At 38.0% G+C, this 27,669-nt stretch overlaps 1 protein-coding gene across 6 annotated transcripts; it reads left to right on the top strand.

Annotated features, from left to right (window-relative positions):
* Positions 1 to 248: 248 nt before the first annotated feature.
* On the top strand, positions 249 to 27,669 carry DYNC1I2 (dynein cytoplasmic 1 intermediate chain 2). Of its 6 annotated transcripts, none has more exons than XM_058027671.1 (17): positions 249 to 400; positions 2,169 to 2,286; positions 3,588 to 3,702; positions 6,902 to 7,046; positions 10,992 to 11,051; positions 12,219 to 12,334; positions 19,697 to 19,786; positions 20,010 to 20,172; positions 20,265 to 20,364; positions 20,855 to 20,980; positions 21,921 to 22,067; positions 22,398 to 22,511; positions 22,879 to 23,012; positions 24,002 to 24,146; positions 24,979 to 25,119; positions 26,120 to 26,245; positions 26,930 to 27,669. In XM_058027671.1, the coding sequence occupies exons 2-17, from the start codon at positions 2,179 to 2,181 to the stop codon at positions 27,041 to 27,043; spliced, it is 1,944 nt and encodes a 647-aa protein (XP_057883654.1). In that variant the 5' UTR covers positions 249 to 400; positions 2,169 to 2,178; the 3' UTR covers positions 27,044 to 27,669. The 6 variants fall into 6 exon arrangements, with proteins under 6 accessions (XP_057883654.1, XP_057883655.1, XP_057883657.1 ...); XM_058027672.1 differs by having other exon boundaries at positions 249 to 415; XM_058027670.1 differs by lacking the exon at positions 249 to 400 and adding an exon at positions 456 to 628.

The raw sequence follows: 27,669 nt of genomic DNA, 5'->3' as shown, positions 1-27,669 counted from the left end.
GCCGCTGCCGAGCCGTCCCTGAGGGGAGCTCCCCGCGCGCCCCCCCGCAGCGAACAGGGGCACGGCGCGCATGCGCGCACGCGCTCCACGGCAGGCGATGGCGCTCGCTCCCAGCGACCTGCGGACGCCGAGTGCAGGGTGCTAGCGTGTCCCCACTCCGGAAGACTACAACTCCCATCATGCAACGCGCGGCAGCGCCACGGCCACGCCCGGGGAGCATCGCCGACGAGAGCCTCCCAGCGGTGCGCGCTGCATGCTGGGTGTCGTTGTTCTCTAAGCGATTTCGCCAGCAAGCGCCCCGCCAGAGGGGTGTGGCGCCGGGCCTCGGGAACGGCCCTGTTCCTGCGTCGCTTCGCGCTCGTCCTCCGTGTTAATTCCTTTCCGATTGCCGGCCCTGACGGTGTGGACGAGTAGGGTATTGGGTGTTTCACTGCACAGATCTCAGTGTCCTTCCGCAGTTTACGCAGATTTCCGCGCATTCCGCAACGCCTTCGGAGCTGGTTTGACCCTCGGCGTGTGCCGTCGGCAGCCGCCTGCCAGCTGTCGGCGCCTTTGTGCGGCGGCGGAAGGGGCGCGGGGCCGAGGGCAGCGGGCGCAGGGCAGGAGCCGCGGGAGGAGCCGCGGGCAGGTGCGCGGGGGCCGAGCCGGGGGCAGCGCTGCCGCCGCCCGGTGGGAACGCGCCTTCCTTCGGCCTCGCCCTGTGCAGCGAAGGCTGTGGCAGCCGGGTGGGGCCGGGGGCGGCCCGGCTCGCTGGGCGGCAGAGGCCGGGAGTGCCGCCTTCTCCCGGGCCGCGGGGCGTGGGGCGACCCTGTCCGGGCTGCCGGGCTGGGGTTTGGGTGGGGACTTCGGTTCTGGCGGCACCAGGTGCGCACCGCGGTCATCTCCGGGCGGGATGGGCTGGGCTCCCCCCCCTCCTCGGCTCCGCTCGGATTGTGCTGCCGGCACTGCACGGGCGGCAATCCATGGTGTGACAACGCGCTTTCCTGCTGCTGCTTTAAAGGGACACGGGAATGCCGTTGGAAAATGCTGACAGTGTGTTATTTATTAGCACCTTAGTGCTAACAGACGACATGAAGGAATACACACACTGCCTCCGGTATACGTATTACTAGGATGTGGGGTTAGGCATATGAGGCTTGCAACATTTTGCATCCCTTTCTGTGCTTAGCTGTGCTATGCAAACATTTGCAAGCATTCTTTATTTTGAACTAGCACACGGTCACATTACTAACGCCTAATCTTGTATCCTTATTGTCAATCTTACTGTAAAAGCATTTATAGTCACCTAATTTGTTATAGGACTGCTTATGCATTTTCTTTGCTGACTTGACTTTGCTTAAAAACAGTAAAATTAAGTTCTTCTTCACCTAGCACATTCACAGTTTCTCTTACCTGTGTTCGAAGTCTTTACGAAGTTCTAAACTTACAGGGTTTTTCACCCTTCATTGTTGACCTTGTTTGTATTTGAGTTAGTTACATAGAAAACTTTTTGTAGCATTTTTGTCCTTAAACAATCCACCAATTTATTAAAGTTATAATGCACGTGTTTTACAGTTTTCTTTGACCACACATTTGTACTTACATGCCTTATCATTTGTAGTAATCCTACTAAATGTTTTAACAAATCTTTACTTTGAATCATATAATGCTCTGTGGAAGGATATATAGCTTGCATCCAGTTAAGCTATAGCATGCCAATATTTAGCTGTTGAAGTGAAAAATGATAGAGAAATATTGTCTTGCTGCTTTTCTTGCTGTTTTCAGTCTTGCAGGTGGTTTTGTAGCTGCAGAAATCTTATGGCAAGATCAAATAGTCACATCAGTGCCTAAGGTTTTTTCAAAGTAGTTCCTTCAAAGAGCATCAGACCTACCTTAGAAATGGATGCTGTCATCATGTCATGGTTCTATCTGTTTGTTTTAAGTCAATCACTTTAGTATTGAGAATGTGTTAAGTGAAAGTCAAATAGAAGTAGAAATGTGGGTTTTTTCAGTTATTGTTGACTCAGGCTTCTGGTAAGCTGGTTTTGGTAAGCTAGGGTAATTTCTTTGAGGATAGCTTCTGGAAAGAAGAGCTGCTATATTGAAAAAATGTAAACCAAACAAACAAAGACTACCAAAAAAAGCCACCCAAATAAAAGCCAAACAGTGACGTGATTTCTGTTGCTCAGTGTTGCAGCCATGTCTGACAAAAGTGAGCTGAAGGCGGAGTTGGAGCGCAAGAAACAACGATTAGCTCAAATCAGAGAGGAGAAGAAGAGAAAGGAGGAAGAAAGAAAGAAGAAAGAAGTAAGAAATAATTTTCACTTTGACTTGCATATGTTACTTGCCTGAAGTTTAAGAGTACGTTCACATAATCTACCAATCATTTTCTGTGTCCTGTTCAGGGAGTGTCTGTTTAATGGTTGGTGCAAATATAAATGTAGCACTTTCATTTTCTAATAATGTAAACACCTCCTCTTTTCTTTTCAACTGTCTGTATGATAAACTGGATTAAGAAAAAAAAATTAAACTTAGTATCTTACGCTAGCATAAAGTTCAGATTTCTAGAACTATCTCTGCATGTGACATCATTAATCAAATCACTGTGATCCGTTGCATGAAAGCTCTGCTTAATGAGTTGTGGTAGGTCTAATCTAAAGAACTCATTTCTGAAATACAGTTCTGAGGATGTGTGTAGGAATTATCTGTCAGTATTGTCATTGTACAAACAATGTGCTATGTTCTTCTGCTCTTTGGCCTATCTATAGGCTGAATTTTAAAATGAGCAATACTCGGGATGTATATGGTACTTGTGTGTTACATTTAGTTTGTTACAGTCTTCTGGATTTCTCACTGCTCAGTACATGATAATCAGTGATAGATTACTGTTTCTCCTGAATGGAAATTGTATCTCATAAAAGAAACTTCTACTGGTATGTTTTGGGTACTTTTTCATTACTTTTCTGTGTTTTGGTTATGATCTAGTTGGTATTCCAAATCAGCATATGACTGAAGACTGGGCAGCTGCCAACCACATGATTCAGACAGAAAGGAGAAAGAAATAGCTCAAATTGTGTCCTGATGACCTTGTAGCAGTGTATTGCCAGAATTGCTTTTTTAAAAAGCAGCTAACTAAGAGTAGAAAGATAAAGAGTGTTTGGCATCTTTTGCAATAGAACTTGCACTAAACTTGCACTATTTCTAAATCAAAGAGGGTGGGGGTGTATTTTTTTACATCTAGCAGATAACACAAAGAAAACTACGTTTCTTTGACACAGTTCTTGTAATTTTAAAATAGGAACCACATGACTATCTCTAAAATACTTTTACACCCAGGTACAGGATGGTTTTGTCATTATTTGCATTTTACAGTGCTTAGGATTAGTGTCAAAAAAGCTACTCTTAATCTTATAAAGTGGTAGTCATTTTGGCAAATACACAGACCCTTTTTGTGTGTTTATATATGTCCTTTAGAGACAGTACCAAAGCTTTGGAATATTGTTATTCCTGTCTGTTTACTTTATCTGCAGAAAAGAACAATCAGAATTATTGAAATTGAATATCTAATAGAGTTAATAGGTTTCAGTATTTTATTAAATAATTTTTAGACTGACCAGAAGAAAGAAGTTCTTCCAGTACAAGAAGAATCTGATCTTGAAAAGAAGAGAAGAGAAGCGGAAGCTTTGCTTCAGAGCATGGGGTTGACATCTGAGTCTCCTGTTGGTAGGAATGTTACTGTTTGTTTGAAATAAATGCTTGGGAGATTTTTTTTTAGTCTTTTTTTGGGTGGGGTGAAGTGTTTTTTGGGGCTTTGTGTTGTTTTTTGTTTTGGTTTGGGTTTTTTGTGGTGGTGGGGTTTTTTTGGTTTTTTTTTTTTTTTTGGTTTTTTTTTTTTTTTTTTGGTTTTTTTTTTGTTAGGATTGAGGTATTTATATAACTAACAATAATTCTCTGGCCACTTTTTCAGGGGTTATACATGTCCGGGTTTTATACTCTTTTGTCCTTCATGATCTGTTATAAATGTCAAATGATGTGCCTCAGTACACATTACATAACATTATTTTATAAAATAACATCATTTACACTTAGTGGATTATTTGAAGTTTATTAGTTAAAATGTCATGTATGCATTTTCTTATCCCCTCCTATTTTTCATGCTCATTATTCTCCTGTAATTTTTTCCTTACTCTTTTCCACAATGCCAAATTTTAATGCTGATATTTTTGTATGGAGTTGGCTTTTTTCTTTTCCTCATCTTTCACACCCTAGTTTTTCTTATCTCAAATACCTGACTGACTTTGATGGAGGAATAAAAACATTAAGTATAAAAATTAGCTTCCAAGAGTGATGATTGGTATCTGTGCAGCTCTTGGATGTGGTTGCATATTGGTTCTTGCTTTTTGCCTTTACTTAGGCACATCCCTATGGAAGATGAAAGCAAGGAACATGATAATGCAACTCTGCTTTTTGTCTCCAATTCTGAAATCAAAGCAGTTTAAAGCTTATCAGTTTGGCTTCTTGGGGCTCTATTCAATTGGGTTTGTAAATTAAATAGTAATAATTTCTTACGCATATATCTGTGATTATATTTTCATAATTGCTTTTGTGTAATCCCCAAGTGTTCAGAAGTGAACAGCATTATAGCTGCTCAGATTCCATCAGCCCCAGCAGTCATTTTTGGTAATTCAAACTGTTTTAATAGTTGAGAGACTCCATTTGGCTGTGTTAGCACCAGTGTGCAGCTGTTCAAGAAATCGGTTCTGACCAGCTACAGATTTTCTTTGCTAGACTGATAGTTGAACAGTTCCCTTGCATATAGTGTGCCAAGGCAGTTGATTAAATTTTTGTAGGAATGTATGTGGTTGTTGATTTTTTTTCACATCTGGCAGAGAATCTGAAAGCCACAGAATAGCCAGTCCTCAAAGCAGGTTAATGTGTATGCTTAGAGTAGGTGTTCATGAACAACTCAGAGGTGCTGACATGCGAGAGTGGGGCACACCCCTGCATGTTGTGTTTATTTCCACTGAGCTGCTACTTAATCACACCCTTCAGTGTACACAGGGAGTTCAGTCTGTCTCCTCTCGAGATAACCAGGTCTGATATTGATCCTTAATCGAGTTTCAATGTCCTGCTTGCCTGCAGTTAGCATGCCAAAGGCTCAAGCTGCTTTTCTGCTGACTGGCAAGTGCAGTGATTGTGTGCCTGAGGTGATGCTGACTCGTGGCTGAGCTGATTGGTGTGCAGCTGAGGTACCTCGTGCTCACACTGTCAGTGGAGGGGGGTTGCTTGACATTAGATTCTTTCCTAGAAAATTGTGTTAATTCCTAAGGCAGTTGCTGTGCTGTTAACTGCTAGAGAGAGAGCGCTCTGTTACAGGAGAAGGGACTGTATCAGTGTTAGTATGTTTTGATATCTCCCATACTTACTATATAAGAAGCCTTAAGTTAGTGAACCAGAATTATTTTCAAAAAGATTTTACAGTTTAATCCTCTGGGATAGGTGAAATTCCATCAGGTCTTTTCTGTTGGTCCTTCAGTGGGAGTCGGCTCAGTTTAGGGCAGGGGTTCCCGAGAATCGCTTTCCCCACAAGAGAGCGCTGCAGCACCAGCACTGGCCCCGCGACCTCGCCACGTCCTGAAATGCACACAGATGGCAAAGCCAAGGCCTGGGGCAGCTCCTTGGCTCTAGATTCACCTGGCGAGCATGAGTTAAGAATTTATATATTCTCACATGCCCCCGGTTGTATAAGTACAAAGTCTAAATGTGTGTATGTATGAATTTATGAAAAACAACTCATCTCCTACAAAAAAGGTCTCTCCCCTAGGAGGAATGAAATTTTTAATAAATTGAAGAATTCACTGTTACTTTGGTAAAATTAAGGGAGAATTTTTGTCAATCAGAACCATGTCTCCGTTTTGAGATGGGGTAGAAAACTTCTTTAGAATTCACAATATACTTGTGATTTCTAAAAATTCTGTAGAAACCTTGCAGACCTAAATTCAGAGTTCTCTCTTAACTCTTGACAGAGTAGGCAGCAGTTTAAACAATTTGTGTTCAGTTGATTAAAGGGTTTTTAAGGATTGCTAAGTAGTGAATGCTTTACATATTGCTGAAAAAGGAAGCATATAAACACCTTCAAAACACCCTTGATTCTTGTGTTTAAACCCTAAATTTCATTAAAAATGACCATATCTAAAAAGAAAAGTTGAAAGAAATACCAAAGTAGCTTTGTATCAGATTGCATGATGTCATTCACTATATATCACTTCCAGAAAGAGTATTACTTTTCAAATGGTAAGTGCAGTCTTCATCTACTAGCAGGAAATGGACTGACACTTAAGAAGTTTAAATACAGTGGTACTAGACTGTTTACTGCCCAGCAAAAAAAAAGTCATTCTCAAGACCTAATACTAGAAATGTTGAGAAATGTTGTAATACACAAGATTTATGTTGATTTGATTCAACCTAGAACAAAAATAACAGGATGCTGTAGGACACAGCCACTTTTTTGGTCCACAGTTTGGTGATTATATGTTTTGAAATAACATTGCCAGTTAAACATATTCATTGTCTGATCTTTAAGAAAAACTAATGTCAGAGCTGTATTAACAACTATTTTTTCTATATTTTAGTAACATGCGTCAGTGGAAATTACCCTTTGAAAATCAGTGTCATCATTTGTCAGAAGTTCAGTTTAAAAATATTTTTTCCAATTCATTTTCTCTTAAATGTCTTCCCTTCCATGTCTTTTTGTACGCTCCAGATGCATAAACACCAAACAATTGCATGAAAATCCAGCATGAATTGTTAACATTGTCTTTTCCCCTCTCTTTCTACTGTTCATTTTCATCCATGTTTTTTTTTCGTTTGCCATCACTTTTTTTTAATCCTTCATTTTTAATTAATTTGCAAACATCCTAAGCTGTGCCTCCTCTGCGGGTAGTAACAGCGGATACCTGTCTGTTTCACTATTTAGTCCCTCCTCCTACCTCTCCGTCCTCCAAATCCGTGAGTACGCCCAGCGAGGCTGGCAGCCAGGACTCGGGGGATGGCGCTGTTGGATCCAGGTATGTCACTTTCCTTGCCCTGTTCCTTTGCTCAATACCTGGGCTCTGAGTAATTAAGCTTTAAAAGAAATCAAGGTTAATTATTTTATTATAATAAAATGAGGTTACAGTGTTGAATCTGTCAGAAGTGACTGTTTTGCACAAATATTTTACTATAAAATTTGAAATGCAACTATACTTCCTGATCTGAAGTTGCCAGCATTCATGTGGAGTTGTTTAAACTTGCAAGTTTGAAGTTAAATGAATGTACTGGGGCAATAACAAACTCAAAAACTGTAACTTCTGCGTTCTTCTCAGCTTCTTATAAAGGAGGATGGGTATGGATGATAGGCTATTTACTTTTTCCCACACCTAGTTAATCTGATAAGAGATGCTGTCTGGAAACTTTGCATTACTTCTGATTTTATTTTTCCCTTACTCACAACCATATTTCTCTTTATTTTACTTCATTTGTGTAGCACAATTACAGCATTTGCAGTCTTTTATTTTGTCAAAACATAACTCCATCTTTGTACAGCCATTGTTGTTTTTACCTTTTTTCAGTGCCAATACTTGTCACATTTTTTTGTCTAGTTCTTTGAGTGGTTTGAGACATGCTGCTTTAAAGAAGAATCAGATAAATATTTCTGTTAAATATTTCAAGTGGTGATATATGGGTGATAAGGCAGGAAAACACCACTTCCAAAAGGTATTTCTACTGTTTCCCATGCACAGTCTGCAAATAAGAGCAGTAGCTGCCTATTAATATTGGTAAGATATTCTCAGCAAGTGAAGTTTATGTACTTGAAATATAGTAAGTATGCACTGTGGATGAAGTTTAGTTAAAGCACAGTAACTGCAGTTATCAGTTACTGTTGTCATTTTGGAAAAGGAGTCAAAGGTTAGACTGCTTTGAAACATCTTATAAAAAGACTGCAGTAACATCTTGTGTGCATGTGGATTATGCATGAATAACTATATACATCTTAATCTGAAAATATTCAAGAGACTAATGACCTGAACAAAGGTTACATGGTGTCTGTTTCTAATCAGTTAAAACAGGATATATCAGACTTTTTGTTAAGAGTGCTCAGGTATGATCTTGTTTGCCTGTCATGTTAATTAACCAATATAATTGTTCCTTAATTGAGTGGCAAACAAATTTTAATTATTTTAAATTGTTGTTTATTGCTTATTAAATTGTCTTAAAAAAATATTTATATATGTGTTTATGTTCACTAGAAGAAAAAAAACAAGAAGTATTTGATGATGACTTTTTAAAAGAAAATATTTTCTTTCCATTCACACCTAATTTAAATTCAGTATGAAACCATATGCATAGGCCACATACCTGGAATGGAATGCCATATTGTATACTGCATTTATTTCCACCTCATCCATGCATTGCACTCTGTGTGTTCTCAAACATAGTAATGCACTGTTGTATGCAGACATTTTCTTATTAAGCCTTGAGAAAACCCATATCCTGAGTCCCAAAAGCTTCATGCATTTTCAAACTTTAAATCTGTCCCAGGACTGTGATCTTTAAAGCATGGAGGTGTGAATATACAGCTAAATTGAAGGCATTATGGAGTCCCTGTTGGAATCCCCTTGCTTGTTCTCCCACCAGTGGGTTCTTCCCTTGCCCCAGTAAATGGGTGTCTACATCCTGGTTTATTAGTACAAGTTCATACATTTTGAACATGAAAGTTGGACTCAATGATATCCCTTGGTGTTACACATGGCATTTCATAGGTGACTCCTACCAATATGAGATATATTATAAATATATCTCATCACCTCCTCGATGATGCTGAATCTTGTCAGTAACTCTTTCAGTAAGTAGTAGAGCAGCATTCAGCCTGTGCTCCTGCTGTTGCTTCCATCTGTCTTGCTTAATTTTCATTAGTAAAGAGTCTTGTTTCCTAGTTTGATTCTGGTTCTTTCTTTTTTTTCCTCAGTCAAGAATGCAAGTCCAACACTCAAAAAGAATACAGCTGGTTTACTTTTAGGCTGATGAATGCTTCATAGAATTAGTTTAAAAACAGAAAATATTTTTAGATATATAGGAATTGTTAGGAAAGTGCCTGAATACAGAGAAATCTGGACATATGTAGGGGAATGGGAAATTTGTTCACTGAAGTTTGTAGATAAATTCATTTGACTGAAGGCAAAGCAAACTGAAAACAAACAGTATTTTGCATTATTTTGGTACATATAGAAGAGGTAATTTTTATCTTAGAATGTTACCTTTATTTAAAAGAGTATTTCCTGTTCTACTTGTTAGCTTCAACTATTTTAAAGGACAGTCCCTGGTCCCACTGAAGCAGGAAAATGAAAATAATGCTTTGAAAGCAGCAAAACTACCTCATTAAGGGCTAGATGTTAAAGAGGTGCAGAAGTTGGAGCATTTTATGTTTATAGCCTTTCCCCCAAGTTCCCCTCAAACATGATTGAAAAAGTTGAGAAAATATTGGACAGGTATTGTGGTGATGCAGCATCTGTATCTGAAGCTAAGGTATTCTTTGCAACATGAACATTGGGATGGTGGTTTGGTTTTGTTTGTGGTTCTACAACATATAAGCAATACCCAGCTTTAAGTCTCAGGGACCAAATTAAACCCTTAAGCTTAAATCTCTTTGGTCAAGTTAGACAGCAGAGATCTAATGAATAAGTATGCTCAAAGTAATTAACTTCAGGCTAAAACGATGGGTTCTCTAATGCACAAAAGATATGAAAAGGTTTTGGAGATTTGGGTATTAAGCTGTTGCTGTGGATGCAGTTGACTGGCTATATATGAAGATGGTGGATTTTTAATTCCTAATTAAGTTATGATTAATAATCCTAATGCACACTTTGCACTAGAACAAGGTTGTGCATGGCACACCCATATTTATGAGCTTTTATGGCATTGTGTGTATATTTTTCAAGTCAACTTTAACTTTAGAAATTCTGCACCTAGTTAATAGTTAATAATTACCATGTATGGGATAAAAATGTAAAATGGTCTTTTATTGACTTATCATAGTAAAGTATTGCATATTCTTTTTTTTTTTATTCAGAAACATTATTTTAAAAAATGCAGATAACTCATGTAGGTTAATCTGCTAATCTCTTACAAGTGTGTTTCTAAAATTCTGCCTAAGCCTGATAGCCAGTAGACTAGATGAAAATTTCTGAAGAAGGGATGAAGGCTAGAAATGAAGGTGGAGGGAATATTGATTTCCCCCTTGCTATATCTTCTAGTAGAACTTGAAATGGATCCATTCTGTTTGTTTTTCCACGTGACTTTGAAACATATTATTAATATAAAGCCCACAATTTATAAGAGATTTTAAGTGTCTTAGATGGAGTTGGCTCTAACTCAGATGACACTTGCAAGCCCAAGGCAGTGCTTAACCCATAATTACTGCAATGTCACATCTTGGAAACTCTAGCAGTTCTTTATCCCAGTGGAAATGCTTTTTTTGCCCCACTACCAAAAGGCTTATGTGTTGATTAATTTCCTTTACCAATATGACAGTTTCCTCCACATATTTACTGCTCTGGGCAAGTTTATGTTATGTTAACAAATCTGTCTTCATATAACTTGAAGAAATCTGAACATATTTTGAAAGGAATTTCAAGTTTTTAGTGGTTCTTATCAGTATTTAAAATACTTTTATTTGCCTTTCATTAAGGCAACATTTGTTTGCAGACCTTTAATTTTCAACCTTTAAAATAATTTAATTCTTTGCTAATAGCTCTGAATTCTGTTTGCTTCTTAACTTTTGTATTTACTGCATGTGTTATTGCACTGAATGTTTGCTGAATTTCCCTTAACTGATGTTGCATTGCCTTGTTTCTTGTGAACAATAAAATAACTATAAGCTTGCTGTAACTCTAGAATTTCATAGTGTATATTTGCTTCACTAATCTCTGGCCTTTTTTGCTAATGCTGCATGATTGTTCAACCTGGGCTACCAGGACGCTGCATTGGGATACTGATCCATCAGTTCTTCAGCTCCACTCTGATTCCGATCTGGGGTATTGCATAGATTTCTTCTATTCCCTCTTTCATGTGCTTATGAATAATAAGTATGAGCATTTTTTTCCTTTAAGACTTATAGTTGTTGTTAAGAAACTGTTTTGTAATTAATAGAAATTCGCTGTCCCTAGAGTTAGCACGGTTTTTCTTGCAATATAATTTAATATACATTAGGTGCTTATTTCCAATAAACACAAGTTGTGATTTCTTTGAGTCTTTCTTTGAGAAAATATAAACTTTAAGAAGTCATTTATTTAAAATAAAAAGGTTAGCATGACTGTATTTAAAAACAGAGCAACTCCCATCTTCTTACAAATATGTTTATAAAAGCTGTAGTTCATTATAAGCACTAACTAAAACCTGTATTGTGTGCTGAGAATTATGATTCTGCCCACCAAAACCTTTCAAAAGGAGTTACTCTTCTGCTTTTATCTTGGGAGAGGAGTGGATAAAAAGAAACTAAATCTGATATAGGTGAATTGTTGGGCCATTGCAGTATTATTACAGTACATACTGCAGTTAGGTTTTACAGAAGGAACAATGCCTGAATTAATGTTGTGCAGGTTTTAGAATATATATTGTGTTGTATGATGCTAGCTATATCTACCTTCATTAAAGTCAGAAAGCTCAGAGGTTTTCACTATTGTGCTCTGATATGATGTATTATGGTTAAATTATTTGTCAGTCTGAGCTCCAGGTCAGCCTGGCAGTTCTGCATTCTAGATAGTATCTTAGACATGGACAAAAAAGGGCAGAAAAGTTAAAAGACTACGCAATGCTTTTTCCTTCAGTATAACTAAGTTGGTTTTCAAGCTTTATAATCCTAGAACTGTTGTTGTACAAGCATGACTTGGGAGTAGATCTGTACCCCTGATAATAGAGATGTATCATATATGTGGCACTATTCTGGTCAAGCACAAAGAGCAAAAGTTTTAAATTATATCCTAATGTCCAGATATTTATATGTGCACATCTTCCTTTTTGCCACAGATGTATAAATAGTTGCTGATTTTAAATAATAATGATAAAACAGTTGTCATAATCGTGTGACTTGTTCACAGTTTCCCCTGGATTTAAGTTTGATTAAGCAGTGCTGTGACTTAATGACTTAGGTATTATTCTAAGCAAAATGTGAAATAATAAAATTGTTTTTTTCTGATTTTTAGACGTGGACCTGTTAAACTTGGAATGGCCAAAATTACACAAGTTGACTTTCCTCCTCGAGAAATTGTTACCTATACAAAGGAGACACAAACACCTGTCATGACTCAGCCCAAGGAAGGTGAACGGTTAATTTATTACTATTAAGTTATTTTTGGTTTCTTGTAATATAATAATGATGACTGGCTGAATTAGAACTAGCACTTGTGATCTGGAAACTTAAGAAGGTAAATGAAGGTTGATTTGTGAGATGATTTATATGAATTCTATTACTAAATTTTTCTAGGTTTTGCTTAGCTTTTACTGTTGTTCTGCATCTCTCTTAACATCACTCTTGCTACTAATATGTGGTATTTTCACACTCCTAGTATATATTCAGATTAAACACCAAGTTACTTAATTAGCTGACAGCAGATAAATAAATGGGATATATTTTGCATTTATGGTGTTTAAGGATCCACATGTAACTTGGCAGATGGAGGACAGGGAGGTGATTTGAGGCAACTGGCATGGCTTTAACAAGGGCAACTCTGCCTGACCAACCTTTTGGCCTTCTGCCATGGAGTGACTACATCAGAGGACAAGGGAAGTGTGCAGGGTCTGTTTGGATTTCTCTAAGGCCTTTGACATGATCCCCCCAGCATCCTTCTCTCTAAATTGGACAAAGATGGATTTGATGGGTGGATGTTAGGATAAGGAATTGGCTGAATGGTTGCATCCTGAGGTCAACAGCTCAGAGTCCTGGTGTTCATCAGGGACAAGTAGTGTCCCTGAGGGTCCATACTGGGACCAGTGCTATTTATAATCTTCATCACTGACATACAGAGGGATTGAGTGCACCCTCAGCACACCTGCAGGTGACACCAAGCTCAGTGGGGTGGTTGACATGCCTGAAGGCTGGGATGGCACCCAGAGGGACCTGGAGAAGCTCAAGAAGTGTCCCAAAAGAAAGCCAAAGATATCCTGGGCTGCATCTTCAGCAGCATGGCCAGCAGATCCAGGGAGGTGACCCTGCCCCTCTCCTCTGCTCCTGGGGTGCTGCATCCTGCTCTGGAGAGGGACCTCACCCAAGGGCATGTGGCGACTGGACAAGGGGAAATGGCTTTCAACTGGAAGGGATTAGATTAAATATCAAGACGAAATTCTTTGCTTTGTGGGTGGTGAGGCACTGGAACAGGTTGCCCAGAAAAGCTGTGGTTGCCCCATCCCTGCATGTGTTCAAGGCCAGGTTAGATGAGGCAGTCTGATGTAGGGGAAGGCTGGGGGTTGGAATTAGATCATCTTTAAAGATCATCTTCCAACCCCTAACACTCTATGAACTTATTGAAGGCTGTGTATCGTACAACAAACTTAGGAATTAACCCCTCTACTTCTTAAGAATTTAAATTTTTACACCTGAAACTTGTACTTTGAATTTAAAAAAAGGAACTAATTTATTTATAACTTAGGCAGTGTCTGTTTTCAGCAATTGAATACAGGCTTGTTTTCAGTCATGACTTGTTTGCTTTTCAAAAAATAAATTTTTCTGAAGAAAATATGGTTGGCTAGCAGATTTGCCTTTCAGTGCTGAAACACTTGAATTTGTCTGCAAATGAAAGTATTAGTCTTGACCTTGATTAGTTTGTGTATAGTTCTACAACAAAATCCCTTGGTTGTTTAATATGACTGACTTTGAGTATGTGTCTATGTTAGCAATTTTAGGACCTAGTTCTACATTCATAATTTTGCATTTTCCTGCTCTTTGGTATGTGAACTTTTGGGTGTTTATGTAAGAATTTATCTTTCAAACTTGATTATTCTGTGAGCCAGAGGATATGATTTTTCTCTTAACTATGTGTCTTTTCTATTCTTCATTTTATCTGTATCCCTGCACAGGTAGGTGTTTGGGGTTTTCCTGCTTTCATTTCTCCCATGCCCTCAACATTTCCTTTCTCTAATCCCTCAGGTCTGTTTTCCTCCCCTCTGTCAGGTTCATGGAATCTGAAGACTTAGGTCACAGTTTAGATACTTGAAGAGTTCTGCTTCTGCTGCCTGCTGACAGTAGAAATTGCTTGGGATTGTATGATCTGAGTTTCACAGTAGATGGGCTGTAGTTGAGGTTTGCTGTAGTGGAGTGGAACAGTGGTCATCTCTATTTCTGCATTCTGCATGCATTTACCAGAAAGTGGTCTCAATGCATGCATTGTCTCCTGATCCATTCTACCTTACAAATACTGATTTCTTGAGGGCCATCATAATTTTTAAAAATATATTTATTTCAAATGCTTCACAAAATTCACAGGTGTCTTTTCATCGTTTCAGTGTTGAAGATCTTTTTAAGGTTTATCTTAAGACCACCTGAATACATTAATAACAAAGGTCTATGTTCCCATTTGACAGTGATATCTGAAAGATATCATTGACATAGGTTTAAAAAGAAAGCATAATTCGTGCTACATAGAAAAAAGGAGTCACTAGGTAGGATATTTCTCTTGGTAAAAAAAAATTTAAACTGTTTAAACAATTGGCAAAAGCAATATGCTGAATTTACAGGGTTCAATTAGATAAATTTAAATTCTGTAAAATATATCTTACTGATTCTTATTTCTTCTCACAGTCTGAGTGAGAAGAACTTATCTGGGTGCATATACTGTGAACAAAAATAGCCCTGTGAAGTACACTTGAAAGTGGAGCTTGCAACTGAACTTACACCTGCAGTAGCTTCCTTATCCAGCAGCAATTTCCATCTGAGCTGGGTTAGCTCAGTGTTCACAGCTTCTTATAAACTGAAGTAAACTGGACCCTTCATAATATATTGAGATTTCAAAGTGCTGTTGGAGATGTCGTTTTGAAAAAGGAGAACAGAAGCAATTTTTTATTAGATATGCTCTGCTGTCATTCTACTTGTTTAGGTCCACTTGTGCAAAGACCTGATTTGGTGGGGGAGGACAGCACATAAAATAAAACCAACAAACCCACAGCAAAACACCAAACTAAATAGTTCTCTTTGTTCCAGTTCTGTGTGCTGCAGTGGTTGTGTAGTTACATTGTAAGCTAAATTAAGAAACTTTCCAACTGCAGCCAGTCTGTCTGGTGAGACAGATAGGAAGTAGAAGTAAACCAGTTTTAGTTCTGGAAATATTTGGGGCAACACATACCAAGTGAGTTAAATAGGAGAGACTTCATGTCCTCAAATAAAACTAGGCATTTGGAAATGCCTGGTTTGGCTTCACATAACAGTTTAATTAATTTTGAAATGTGGCAGCTTCTTTAGGAGATGAAGGCATTTAGTGTTTTAACAGTTCTCACAACTTCCATTATTTTATTGCAGTACTAAAATGTTGATTTATTATGACCTCAAAGTATTTGAGAAACTGCCTTAGGGAAATTGATTCTTATATATTAGAAAACAATAAAATTAAGGTCTCTCCTAGAAATCAGTTAATCCAAATAAAGATGAGTGTATAGGGGAATATGATTTTGTTCAGCTGTCACAGTTAAGGCTTTCCAGGACTAACTGGGAACTTGCTGCTTAGTGCTGCTGTACAATACTGTGCATGTGCAATCACAGCTGGCTGCAGACAGTATTAGTGCATTAACTCCACTCTTTGAAGACTGTCTGCTCACATCTCCAGGACACAGAATTAAAATACTAAGCAGAGTAATAAAAATATGATGTATAGGATTTGCTTCTTGGATGCTGGTACAATATTTTAATTTTAATATTTTTCAAAGAAATAATGGACCATTGTATATTCCTGTATGGTCCTTGTGGGTCCCTTCCAACCCAGAAAATTCTATGATTTTGTATTAGCTAGTACATGCCCTAAATGTACAGAAATACAGATAGGAAAACTTGATGTGAAGACATTCAGCTTAACAAAAGCCACCCATTTCACAGGTGATTTAACTTTGATTAACCTACTCTACAGCAACAGATTACTGAGACAACTGCAACCACACTCTACAGTGTCATTGCTAGCAAAGCACTGCTTTTCTTTCTGTCTTGCCAAAATACATCACAATTTTGATGTTAACTCAAAGTAAAAATTCAGTGGTTCATTAAATCTGTTTTTAGCATTCATTGGCAAGACATTTGTTTCTATTAAAGATTGCATAAAAATAGCAGCTACTTTACTGCTCAGTTTGTAACTTTAGATCCCCTGATTGCCTGTCAGAAATAACATGGAGTTAATCCCTTAGCATATTATAATGAATATTCATTGATATGTTGATGTGACATAGAGTCCCATTTCCTGTCTTCGAGGCCCTGTGACTTTTCCAAGTCTTTGCAGCCTTTTTTTAATCTGAAATCTTATTTGGTACACTGACGATTGAAGTGGCTTAAAATGCCAGTAGATACAGTCAGTAATGAATAAGGTGGATGCAGTTATGGAGTGCCCTTGAGGTTTCAAATTTAGGTAGCTGACTTGAGATAAATACAGTGCATGACAGTTTCATGGGTTCTTGACTTAGTAGACTGGAAATTTTTCAGAAATAGTATGCCCAATGTTTCAGTGTTTTCTGGGTAGTGTATTATTGTTATGCTAATTCCTTGCAAATTCTGGTATCTGGCCTGCTATTAAATAAATTCAAGATGAAGGAGAGACAAGAAATGTTTGTTTTAATTACTTTTCCTATCTCTTTTTTTTTAGTCCATAACCTTAATGATGGTGCCTTTTGTGAACTGTGAGAAAGCTTCCTGGGTTTGGAATAGAAAGCATTCTAGTTTTGGATAATGAGGTCAAGAACTTGTATATGTGGGGAATTTTTTTTAATTTTGTGGTTTTTTCCTCCAGATCCCTTAATAAGAAAGTTTGTGGGTGATTCTTCTTCAGAGAGAAGGTTTTAGATTTATGCAGTTACAGATAAATCAGTGAGATGACATGTTCACTTTCAAGACTGATACTTTGAGAATATTAAAATAAATGCTGTATCCTGCATTTAAATGCAGTAGTATCAGCTGGCTGTATGCAGTGAAAGTACTATGAAGGAATTTAGAGCTCTGTATAATATATGCCATTTATGTTTCAAACATTAAAAGGCGGGAGCAATCAACTATATGATCTTTTGAATAAAATATGTAGATTAGAAGGTCATATAGCACTAAGGGGTTGACCGTCTACATTTGACAAGAATTTGACTCCTGTCACTGAAAATGGTACTTAGAATCAGTGTAGTATGACTAATGGGGGGTTGGGCTGAAATTTCTAATTTGGGACTTTCAAAGCTAGAATAATGTATACAGGGTGACCCAAAACCAAATTTCTAAATTTGAAGGCATCATTTAATTCTGCAAGATTGATTGGCAGGGCAAAAAAGAGAAGGATTTTGATCCAAGTGACCATAATTTGAATACATGATCCTATATGTGTTGTTCTCAACGTCATGTGTGTTAGCTCATACTGCATTTTTAAATTAATCATTGTTCACACCTGTAGTTATTTGACACGAAGAGTTCCCTTGTTTAAAATGGCCACAAGTTAGACAGTTTTCGCGTTCCGAATCCACTGTGCGTGCGAATCCATCGAAAAAGGAGCAGTGTCTTTCTGTTTCTTTGCGTGATTATTTTGCCCAAAAAAGCTTTCATTTTTTTTAAGTAGCACAAAAGCTGTAATTGGCATGCTTTGTAAGGAAGTGTCAATGTGCAAGAGAGTGGAGATCACTAAGAATTCTTTTACGGGTTCTTTCCCCTTTGCACCACCGCCTCCTCAGCAGGGTCACTGAGATCACTAGCTTTTCTTGAAATGGCCATTTTCACTGGCAGGTGCATTATACCCTGTATTTTCAGATTGTTTTTCCATTCTGAATGTTTGGCAGGTTGATTGCTCTGGCTGCATTGACGGAGAAAGGGCTGACAAATGCGGTTGGGCTGGCTGAAAAGACAGTGATTACTGTTTTCCTTTGTGGCTGATTGAGGCCCTTGAAAGGAAAGATTTTAACCTTCACCATTTGGTTCAAAAGTATGAGCATATATTGAAATCATTCATGCCATTTATCCTAGTTCTGTAAACTTGTCAGAACATAAAAATCGCTCAATTTCAAGTAATGTAGGATTGGCATACGTCATTATCATTTTGATTAAGTTGGAGTTTGTATTATTGTGTGCATTATACAGTGTCATTTAAAGCTTTCTTTCCTGCAGGTACAGTTATATTTTTATTGCCTATACTATGGAGTTAGAAAGATTTTCAGCCCTCTTTAAACCTATCACTATGTGTGTGGTTTGGCAGCTGGTATGGCCTACAAGCTGTATTTTGTTTGCAGGGTAAAGGCTTGTCTGTAGACCTCCTGGAGTGCTGGTAATTGCACAGGCTTGCCATTGGGAAAAGACATGATTGGAAGCAGTCAGGCAGAAAAATGTTGTGCCATCCCATTGCCACCTCATAGCAGAGAGACAATCCTTGCAGTACCATCTGGTTGTTGCTATCTAGTCAGCTGGCCTGGCTGCTGGGACCATGGCTTGGCAGCTGGTTCCCATCCCTTGACCACCCCTTTTTTTTTTACTCTTTTTGTGTGCATGCATGTGGATTCTGTTTTTTTTTTTACTTTTTGTGTTAGATAGATAACTTTGAACATGGGTCAGGAAGATGGCTGCAACAAACAAGCCTAGTCCCTGTTGAATACTGTCTCATTACTTGTGATGAGGCATGCAGCAGCTTCCTGCTGCCATTCCCTTATAAGCAGATGACGTAGCTGTTTAACCAATAAAAACAAGTCTTTTCAGAAGCTTATTCGAGAAAGTGGATGAAGAAAAGCCAGCATATCCCACAATTCTAAGTAATTTAAAGGTATTTTCTGGCTTACAATATTCAAAGAATAAAATGTAGAAATGCAGAAAGTGATGTAAGCCTTGTCAGTATTCCTGAACATTAACATTTTATGTTATTCATTGCAATTAGGGAAAACACATTTTCCTGTAAAGTTTTCATTGCCAAACATGATACAGATAATGAGACTTGCATCTAGAATGACAGAAAAAATGTAATCTCTCTGCTATTATCTTTAGCAAAATTTGCCTCTCAGAATAGCAACCTGAAAGCTAATGTAAGCCATCTTCATGCCATGTGCAGACCCATTAGACTGATGCTTTCAGATCATAAGTAAGCAGCTGCTCTGTAGACTATTTTAGACATTTGATTTTTCTTTATTCCGCAGCATTAATGTGTCAGTGTGTTACACAGAACACACACCCACTGCATGGTTCTGTGTGGAATCATAACTGCCTGTAAGACAGATTGCCACTTTGGATTCTTCACAATTTCCTGCATTTCTTATTTCAGTTTATGCAACTACATAACTCAGTGCAACTGATACCCAGGTGGAGACAGTGTTCCAGTGATATTTTGGTTTGTGACAGTGTTATCCTTGGCATTACATTTTAGAAATGCAACCATTTTAAGCTACATGATACCATTTTACATCAGTTTATTTGAGATTCATGTAGAATATTACTGTTCCCCTTTAGAAACACTGATGGTCTTACCATAATGTTTCTCCTTAGATGAGGAGGAGGAAGATGATGTGGTTGCACCAAAACCATTAGTTGAACCTGAAGAAGAAAAAACATTGAAAAAAGAGGAGGAGGAAGAAGGTACAGTTCCTCTCAAGACATTCTGAGTGCTATAAAGAAAGTCATCAATACATTTTTAAACTTTTTGTTCTATTAATTTAAAATTAATTTTGTTGCTAAATACTAATTAGCCAGCAAAACATAAAATACAAAAATTATTAAAAATAATGATACTGTTTTTCTTTCTTGAAAAGAATTGGTGAAAGGGTGCAGTCCAGAAAATGTCTGTATAAATTTTTTTCAGCTGCCCCTCATGAACTCACAGAGGAGGAAAAGCAACAAATTTTGCATTCTGAAGAATTTTTAAGTTTTTTTGACCACTCCACAAGGATTGTTGAAAGAGCCCTTTCTGAGCAAATCAACATTTTCTTTGACTACAGTGGAAGAGACTTAGAGGACAAAGAAGGGTAATGTGAATGTTAAATAATTTTCTGTGAAATTCCAATACTTTTAATTGAAAAAGTGATCTAAGATCAATATCTCCTAATTGTCTTTATAGAGAGATTCAAGCAGGAGCAAAACTGTCCTTAAATAGGCAGTTTTTTGATGAACGTTGGTCAAAGCATCGTGTTGTCAGTTGTCTGGACTGGTCATCTCAGGTAAAAAACAATGCTTAAAGTCAATTGTTGACTTTGTAAATTGTCGTGGTTCTGTGCATTTGATTCCCATAAAAGCACAGGTGGTACAGGCTGTATTTCTAAAGGTGTTCCTGATGTGCTCCATGGTTTGCAAAAAGTAGACAGCTGTTAATCTTTTGTGAGAGGTAGCAAAAGATTTGGATTGTGAAGAAAGTTGGTTTTGGTTTATGGACTGCTTGGTAGAGGTAACTCAGCTTTGCTAAAAAGAAGGCTCACTTAAAAGTTATGTTAAAAGAAAGTTATGATGCGGGAATAAAACTGTGTGTATGTTACTGCTGATGTTGGAGCTAAATTAGCAACAATTGCGGATTTCACTGAGAGTTCTTCGCGCCTTTATAATGCAAGGTGGTTTTTAACCCTATTTTGGCAAAAGAAAACAAAGATTCTAGGATTATCTGGACCATCAGCCAGTCATCTTGCTTACTTTGAGTCTTTTTCACTTACCCTGCAGTATCCAGAATTACTTGTAGCCTCTTACAACAACAACGAGGATGCGCCTCACGAGCCTGATGGGGTGGCCCTTGTATGGAATATGAAGTACAAGAAAACTACCCCAGAGTATGTCTTTCACTGCCAGGTATGATTCTGTCTTAGGAGGGATTTTGTGTTGATGAATTTGGACAAGTACCTTCCTTATGTTTGTCAATATAATAATTTCATTGGGCTGGCATTCACTTTAACCACATTTACTTGCCAATAGATGTTCATAGCTAGACACTTCAGTTGAGAAATGCTATTCTGTTCTAGAATTTCTGACATCATTCAGAATTCAGTCTTGTCTGAGAACTCCTTTTCTTTTTTTGTTTAAAAAAAACAGGAAAACTTTCTTGTCTAGTGGTTGAACCACAAAGGTTTGTATGTAAGGGGCTTGAGTGGGATTGTATACTACAGCTTAGGTTACTGAATAAAATGAAGACAGCCTGAGGAAATGGAACAAGGATGAAAACTAGAAACATATATATCGAGAAAAAGATGGAGGTTTTCTAGTAGTTTTCTGAAAGATAAAAACATGCAAATCTCTTTCATTATGCCTAGCCCAGGATATCCACATTTTACCTATCATTTTGGAAAATTACACAGTTGAAGCAAAATTTAACCTCATTGTCACATTACTGTCAAAGCCTAGATTGCAAAAGTAACTGTACTGTATCAAAATGTATTTCTACATTCTCTAAGAAGTAATGACTACCGAAGGTGGCAAAACATTATTAAAATCTTGTGTGTTCCCAGGCCTTCCTTTGCTAATAAACTGTGCTAGGAGGAATACAGATGTATGCACATGAAAGAAAACAGGAGGAAAACTTTTATAATTTTACAATTATAAATTGAAACAAAAAGACTATTGAGGGGTTACAAAGGGTGGGTGAATCCTTAAGTGATTGGGCAGTGAAATACTGTACTGAATAAATTTAGGTAAAGAAGTTGTTCTGATATTTGGCCTCATTTTCTTCAGTTTTAGACATAGTGTCACTGATTGATCGTTCATGTATTTTGTTGTTTGTTTTTCTTCCTTTCAGTCTGCAGTGATGTCAGCTACATTTGCAAAATTCCATCCCAATCTGGTGGTTGGTGGCACATACTCAGGCCAGATCGTGCTGTGGGATAATCGCAGCAATAAGAGAACCCCAGTGCAGAGAACACCACTGTCAGCTGCTGCTCACACGGTAGGGGCTGAAATGTCTTCAAGGACTGTGCCCTCCTGAGAAGTGTTTCATGTCTATGTCTAGGAAATTCTGTCCAGTGCACTTGAGTGGCAATGCTTAAATGTTTGTGTCCATATTTTGACACTTAGGAACCAGGCTATTCATAAAAATCAGAGCACAAATAAAAACAAGTATCAGTTTTATAGGGGAGTATCATTTGTACTTTTGATTGGGAGCAATCTTTTGTGCTTTGTTAAATGGTGAAGTCATATATTAATTATATTGTACAATAATTATACCAGAACTGGGTATTACTTCTAAATTCTTTTCTGATAATATTTTGTTTCTTAGCACCCAGTGTACTGTGTAAATGTTGTTGGGACCCAGAATGCTCATAATTTGATTAGTATCTCAACTGATGGAAAAATATGCTCTTGGAGTTTAGATATGCTTTCCCAACCACAGGTAAGATAACTTTTTATATATATATAATGTGTATGTGTGTCTATTCTAGATTAATATTTTACTAAAAATTCAGTTGATCTAATAAACTTTAATCAACACTTTCCCAACACAGGTAGCTTGATATTTGATAAAATACTTCCCCACCTGTGGAATCAAATATTTTCTGTTGTTTCTTTTTAGTATCGTTTTGGTGTACTTGTGTTAGTGGTGAACACAAATGTATTAAATGTATTAAGCAAACTTCCTTATTCCTGCCCAATCTATCTGAGTAAAATAAAAAGAAAAGCCTTCTACTGTGAAATCTAAAATATTTTGTAGGTGTTAATATTTCTTTTTATGAAGTAAGTTGCTGATATTTTCACTACAGGATAGCATGGAGCTGGTTCACAAACAGTCCAAGGCTGTGGCTGTTACCTGCATGTCTTTCCCTATTGGAGATGTCAACAACTTTGTTGTTGGCAGTGAAGAAGGCTCAGTGTACACTGCATGCCGTCATGGCAGGTGAATACAAACTTTAATTCTTCAAAGGAAGTAAAAATAGTGAAAGGATGAGTTCCTGCATGCTTTACAGTCAACATTTTTTTAAGTTTATACTTTCTCCTATCCACTGAAGGAGTTCATAGTATCTGTCTGAATTCCAGTGCACTTTTTCCTGAGTAAGAGCTTCATTAAAAACAGAAATGATTGGAATATTGAATTGGTGTTATGAGTTGTTTTTTGTTGATGAGGACAGCCTAGGTCACTGTGGTTTTATTCATTTGAATTGTAGCAGAACATTCCAAACTTCCTATCAGTTTTGTAGATAATTGTACAGTAACATCACGCACAGATCTTAAATTGGCTGGCTGTTCTCCTGCTGTTCAATCTATTTTGAAATTGTCTGACTGTATCTTATCAATTGCTTTCTTAAATACAGTTGAGTGTCCAGGTTTCATCTCAAATACACATCACCTTGCTGCACAGCTTTTTTGGTTCCAAAATACCCCAAATTGTATCACTTTTGTGTAACATCCTTCCCATCTGTTTCCCTCCTTTTTCATCACCCTCGATAGGAGGATATTAGGGATATATTGTTACTGGTTTATGTCTGAACCTCGAGCCCTTAGAGTGTATGCAACTTCTCTTAATTTAACGGGAATTTCATGCTTATTCCTGAGTCTGGATTTTATTCTTTGGATGAATTGAAGTTGTAGCTACTGCTTGGAGGACAACATAGTTAAATGTGTGGACTGGTACCTGAATGAGTCTCCTGTCCTGAGGATATATTTTGGCACTTACAGTTAGTAGAAAATACATGTTGAACTTAAGGTCTGTTTTCAAGCCTGGTCTTCTGTGATCCCGTTGTGGTGAAGGCTTTGGCAGTGAGGTAACATCCATGCAAGGCAGCAAAATCTTCTTGTGGCTGTATTTAAATTGCATTTCAGTGCTATCTCTGTCTGCAAATGTTTGGTTTCCAAATCAATTAACCTTGGTTGTATATTCTGAAACAGCAAAGCTGGAATCAGTGAGATGTTTGAAGGACACCAGGGACCAATCACAGGTATCAACTGCCATGCAGCAGTTGGACCTGTAGACTTCTCACATCTTTTTGTCACCTCTTCTTTTGACTGGACAGTAAAGCTTTGGACAACGAAGGTAACTTAGATAGTTCAGTGGTTTTCTTCATAGCCCTTGACACAAGGTGGTGCTATAATGTCAGCTACTTAAGGAAGTTCACAAACCTGAAGTCAAATTGTGTGAAGTTCTGAGGTTCTTAGCTGCAGTCCTGCAAAGAGGAGACAGCTGATGAGCAGAACTAAGATTAACAGCATAAAACTTCGCTTTCAGCTTGAACATCATTTGTGTATTTCTGATCCATTCTTTTCAACTTTTGCCCTTTGTTATCAACAATGATTACAATGTAATCAAATGTAAATCATGTTAAAAAGTCAATTATCTCATATATTCATAAGGCAAATGTTTTGCTACAATTTTTTTTGAGGAATAAGGGACAGCACCAAAACTAATGTCAATTAAGCTTGATGAGGTCACAAATGAAATATCTGTCATTTCCATTGCCAGAATTACCTCTTTCTCTGTTAGTCTGATGCCCTTAGGAATGCAAAGCAGAGGAAGCAGAGTTAAAATCTCTGTATAATAGTCACTGAATTATCATTGGCTTGATTTACAAGATTCTTAAATCATTAAATTTACAATTTATAATTGGCTTGCTATTGATTGTTTTATAGTAGCAGCCAGAAAACTGGCTGCATGCTTTGGGAAAAAAAGCATGCATTTAATAATAAAAAGCTTTAGGTTTTGGCTGATTTTTGCAGTGGCATTTTTTTAAAGAAAGTCAAAATGCAAATCACTTTTTACTTATTGCTGGTAATGCTGTTGAAGTTCTGTATTTTGCCTTACCTTTTTAGTTTTATAATTTTGAAATGTAGGGTCTGGGTATCACATTGTTATCTTTGCTTCATTTCAGAATAACAAACCTCTCTACTCCTTTGAAGACAATTCTGATTATGTTTATGATGTGATGTGGTCTCCAACTCACCCTGCCTTGTTTGCCTGTGTGGATGGGATGGGCAGGCTTGACCTGTGGAATCTCAACAATGATACTGAGGTGAGAAGTCAGGTTAGCTGTCAAATGCAGCTGGAAAATTGTTTGTACTCTTAAAAAGTTGGGTGTTTACCATAGTTTGTGGGGTTTTTTTACCACAGCTTGTTTTTTGGTTGTTATTTTTAAATATTCTGTAGTTCCAGTAGTTTCTGTGTCGTAGATAGCATTCTTTGATTACAGGGTTACAAATGACTCCTCTTAATGAATAACAGCAGTAATTAAATTGTTTTACCTATAACAAGAGAACAAAGCATCTGTTGGTGTGACACTGATCCATGTTGTGAAAGTGATTATAGACCTCCCACCCTGAGGCCTTGTCAGCCTACAGCTCAACAGTGTGAGCAAACGTGTTACCACACACCACTGCTGTTCCTATTGCCACAGAAATACTGCAGTGAAAGTGCCATTTGTTCCTAACTTAGTGAATTGAGTGTTTGCTTTTCTGGTGTGGCTTATAAACTTCATTATAGTGGCAACCTTTTCCAATATTTGCTGGAGGAAGATCAGAGGAGAAACCTGACAGATACTTAGTATTTAAATTTCACTATCTGAAAGCTACATATAGAAGACAGTTGTAGGACTATATGCCAGCCTGTGGCTTTAAATTGGAATTACCTGCTCTAGCCTTTTGGACAGGGCTTGACCTGCCAAAACAGCTGCTCTCATCCCTGTCCTGTGTCATCATCTTCCTGAGATCCCAGGGTGCCTCGTCACTGCCTGAAAGTGTGTCTGGGCCTCCTGTCCCACAAGAAGAGTGCAGATGTGCCTTTTGGTAGCAGATGTTTGTACTTTGGCCAAGGGACATTTTGGTCATGGCACTGGTGATAGCTTAAGGCCACTGAGGTGTTTGTACTGTGAACAGTGTCTTTGATCTGCATTCCATGCACCAGTTGAAGTGTTGGGCACTTCTTTTGCTGCAGCACGGATGCCTCAGGTGTGTTCTGTTATCTTTAGTTTATGGATATCTGATGAATTTTTAGCAATGTGTTTTAAATTGGTGCAGGTGCCCACTGCAAGCATCACCGTGGAGGGCAATCCTGCTCTGAACCGAGTGAGATGGACACATTCTGGGAGAGAGATTGCTGTAGGAGATTCAGAGGGACAAATAGTTATATATGACGTGGGAGAGGTATGTATGTCATGCATTGTGCAAAGTATATTGCAAACACTTGTGTTTCTTTATTTAGCAGCTTGCCTTGCATTTTTTTCTCCTGTCATTAGAGGAAGAATAATTAAGTTTAATTTGTATTTTTGAATTAATATTTCCTAGCAGTGTTTTATTTAAGGTGTCCTAGCGTAACTGTTTAGCATGCTATCATCCAGTCAAAAAGAAAAAGCTTTACTGTAAGGCTGGTGAAATAAAAACCAGTGGTTTTTAATAGAAATTTTATCTTCTATGTAACTGTGGCACATATGAATTCTGATCCTCACTTGAGAAGTAACAAACAAAAATTTTGCCGTGGAACAGCCTTGATTTTGTTCTTACAGGAAAGGGGCTGCTCTTGCAAGTATGTGTACTGCAGTAGTACAGGGCTAATGGATGGCATGAGGATATAGCATTAGCATTCCCTTTGAAGGCAGTCTCTCGGGTGGAGACACATAGCACAAGCTTATAATAACCTGATTTTATACTTCAATGCAGAAGTCTCAAATTCTGCTTCTTTATTAGTTAGAGCTTTTGATGCTTAGACTGGAATAAAGGTAAGCTTCTGTGGAACGGGAACCTCTTGTGAGCATGATGGAAGTGCTGTGCCATTGAGCAGAGCTGAGCTGTGTTTCTCAGGAGGTTTCAGTAACACTGTGTGTGTCACAGCAAATCGCCGTTCCCCGCGGGGACGAGTGGACGCGCTTTGGGCGGACGCTGGCGGAGATCAACGCCAACAGGGCCGACGCCGAGGAGGAGGCTGCCACCCGCATCCCGGCCTAGAGCTGCCTGCCTGCCTGCCTGCAGGGGAGCCAGACCCCATTTTCAGCCCCAGCCCAGCACAGGGAGGAATGGATGGATTCAGCAATGGACTTTGAAATGAAATGTATTAAGATCATTGAAAATCAGATCTTGCATTGTTTTGTTTTATATATGAATTACAAGCACGTTCTTGGATCTGTGTAACTTTTAATACAGTTAACTTTGACTTTGCAGGGATCTTCTTTTGCTGAAACACTAACCTGGTACAAATTTGCTACTTGGCCTCTGTAAAGTCCAATCTGAAACAGTATATCTTTCTGAAAAGTAAAAGTTTTGCTCCTAAAACTTTCTGTATTACAGACTAACCTTCATTAGGTAGTAAATCTCTGAAGCATTCTTTACTTTGAACTCTTCAAATTACCCATGATATGCATGCATATGTTCCAAGTTTCATTGTTTATATATAGATAAGCCTCAGACTCTGGTAGTGGGTAATATATGTGAATATAAATTTGTCTGTAGTTAAAAACTTATGTGATAATCAGACCTGAATTAATGAAATACATATTTAATACCGATTTCCTTTTGTTTGAATTGGTGCATTAAAAGGTAAGACTGATTCATAAATAAATACTATATGAGCACTC

The sequence above is a fragment of the Melospiza georgiana genome, chromosome 7 (genome assembly GCF_028018845.1).
Source record: "Melospiza georgiana isolate bMelGeo1 chromosome 7, bMelGeo1.pri, whole genome shotgun sequence".
In the NCBI taxonomy this organism is placed as follows: domain Eukaryota; kingdom Metazoa; phylum Chordata; class Aves; order Passeriformes; family Passerellidae; genus Melospiza; species Melospiza georgiana.
This window is presented reverse-complemented; position numbering and strand designations above follow the sequence as displayed.

What these genes read in the sequence shown, in the direction of transcription:
- DYNC1I2 (XM_058027671.1), top strand. Translation starts at nt 2,179, where the DNA reads ATGTCTGACAAAAGTGAGCTGAAGGCGGAGTTGGAGCGCAAGAAACAA. An exon ending in AAGAAAGAAAGAAGAAAGAA is followed by an intron (nt 2,287 to 3,587) that starts GTAAGAAATAAT and finishes AATAATTTTTAG; the next exon opens with ACTGACCAGAAGAAAGAAGT. An exon ending in AGTATGTCTTTCACTGCCAG is followed by an intron (nt 20,981 to 21,920) that starts GTATGATTCTGT and finishes TCTTCCTTTCAG; the next exon opens with TCTGCAGTGATGTCAGCTAC.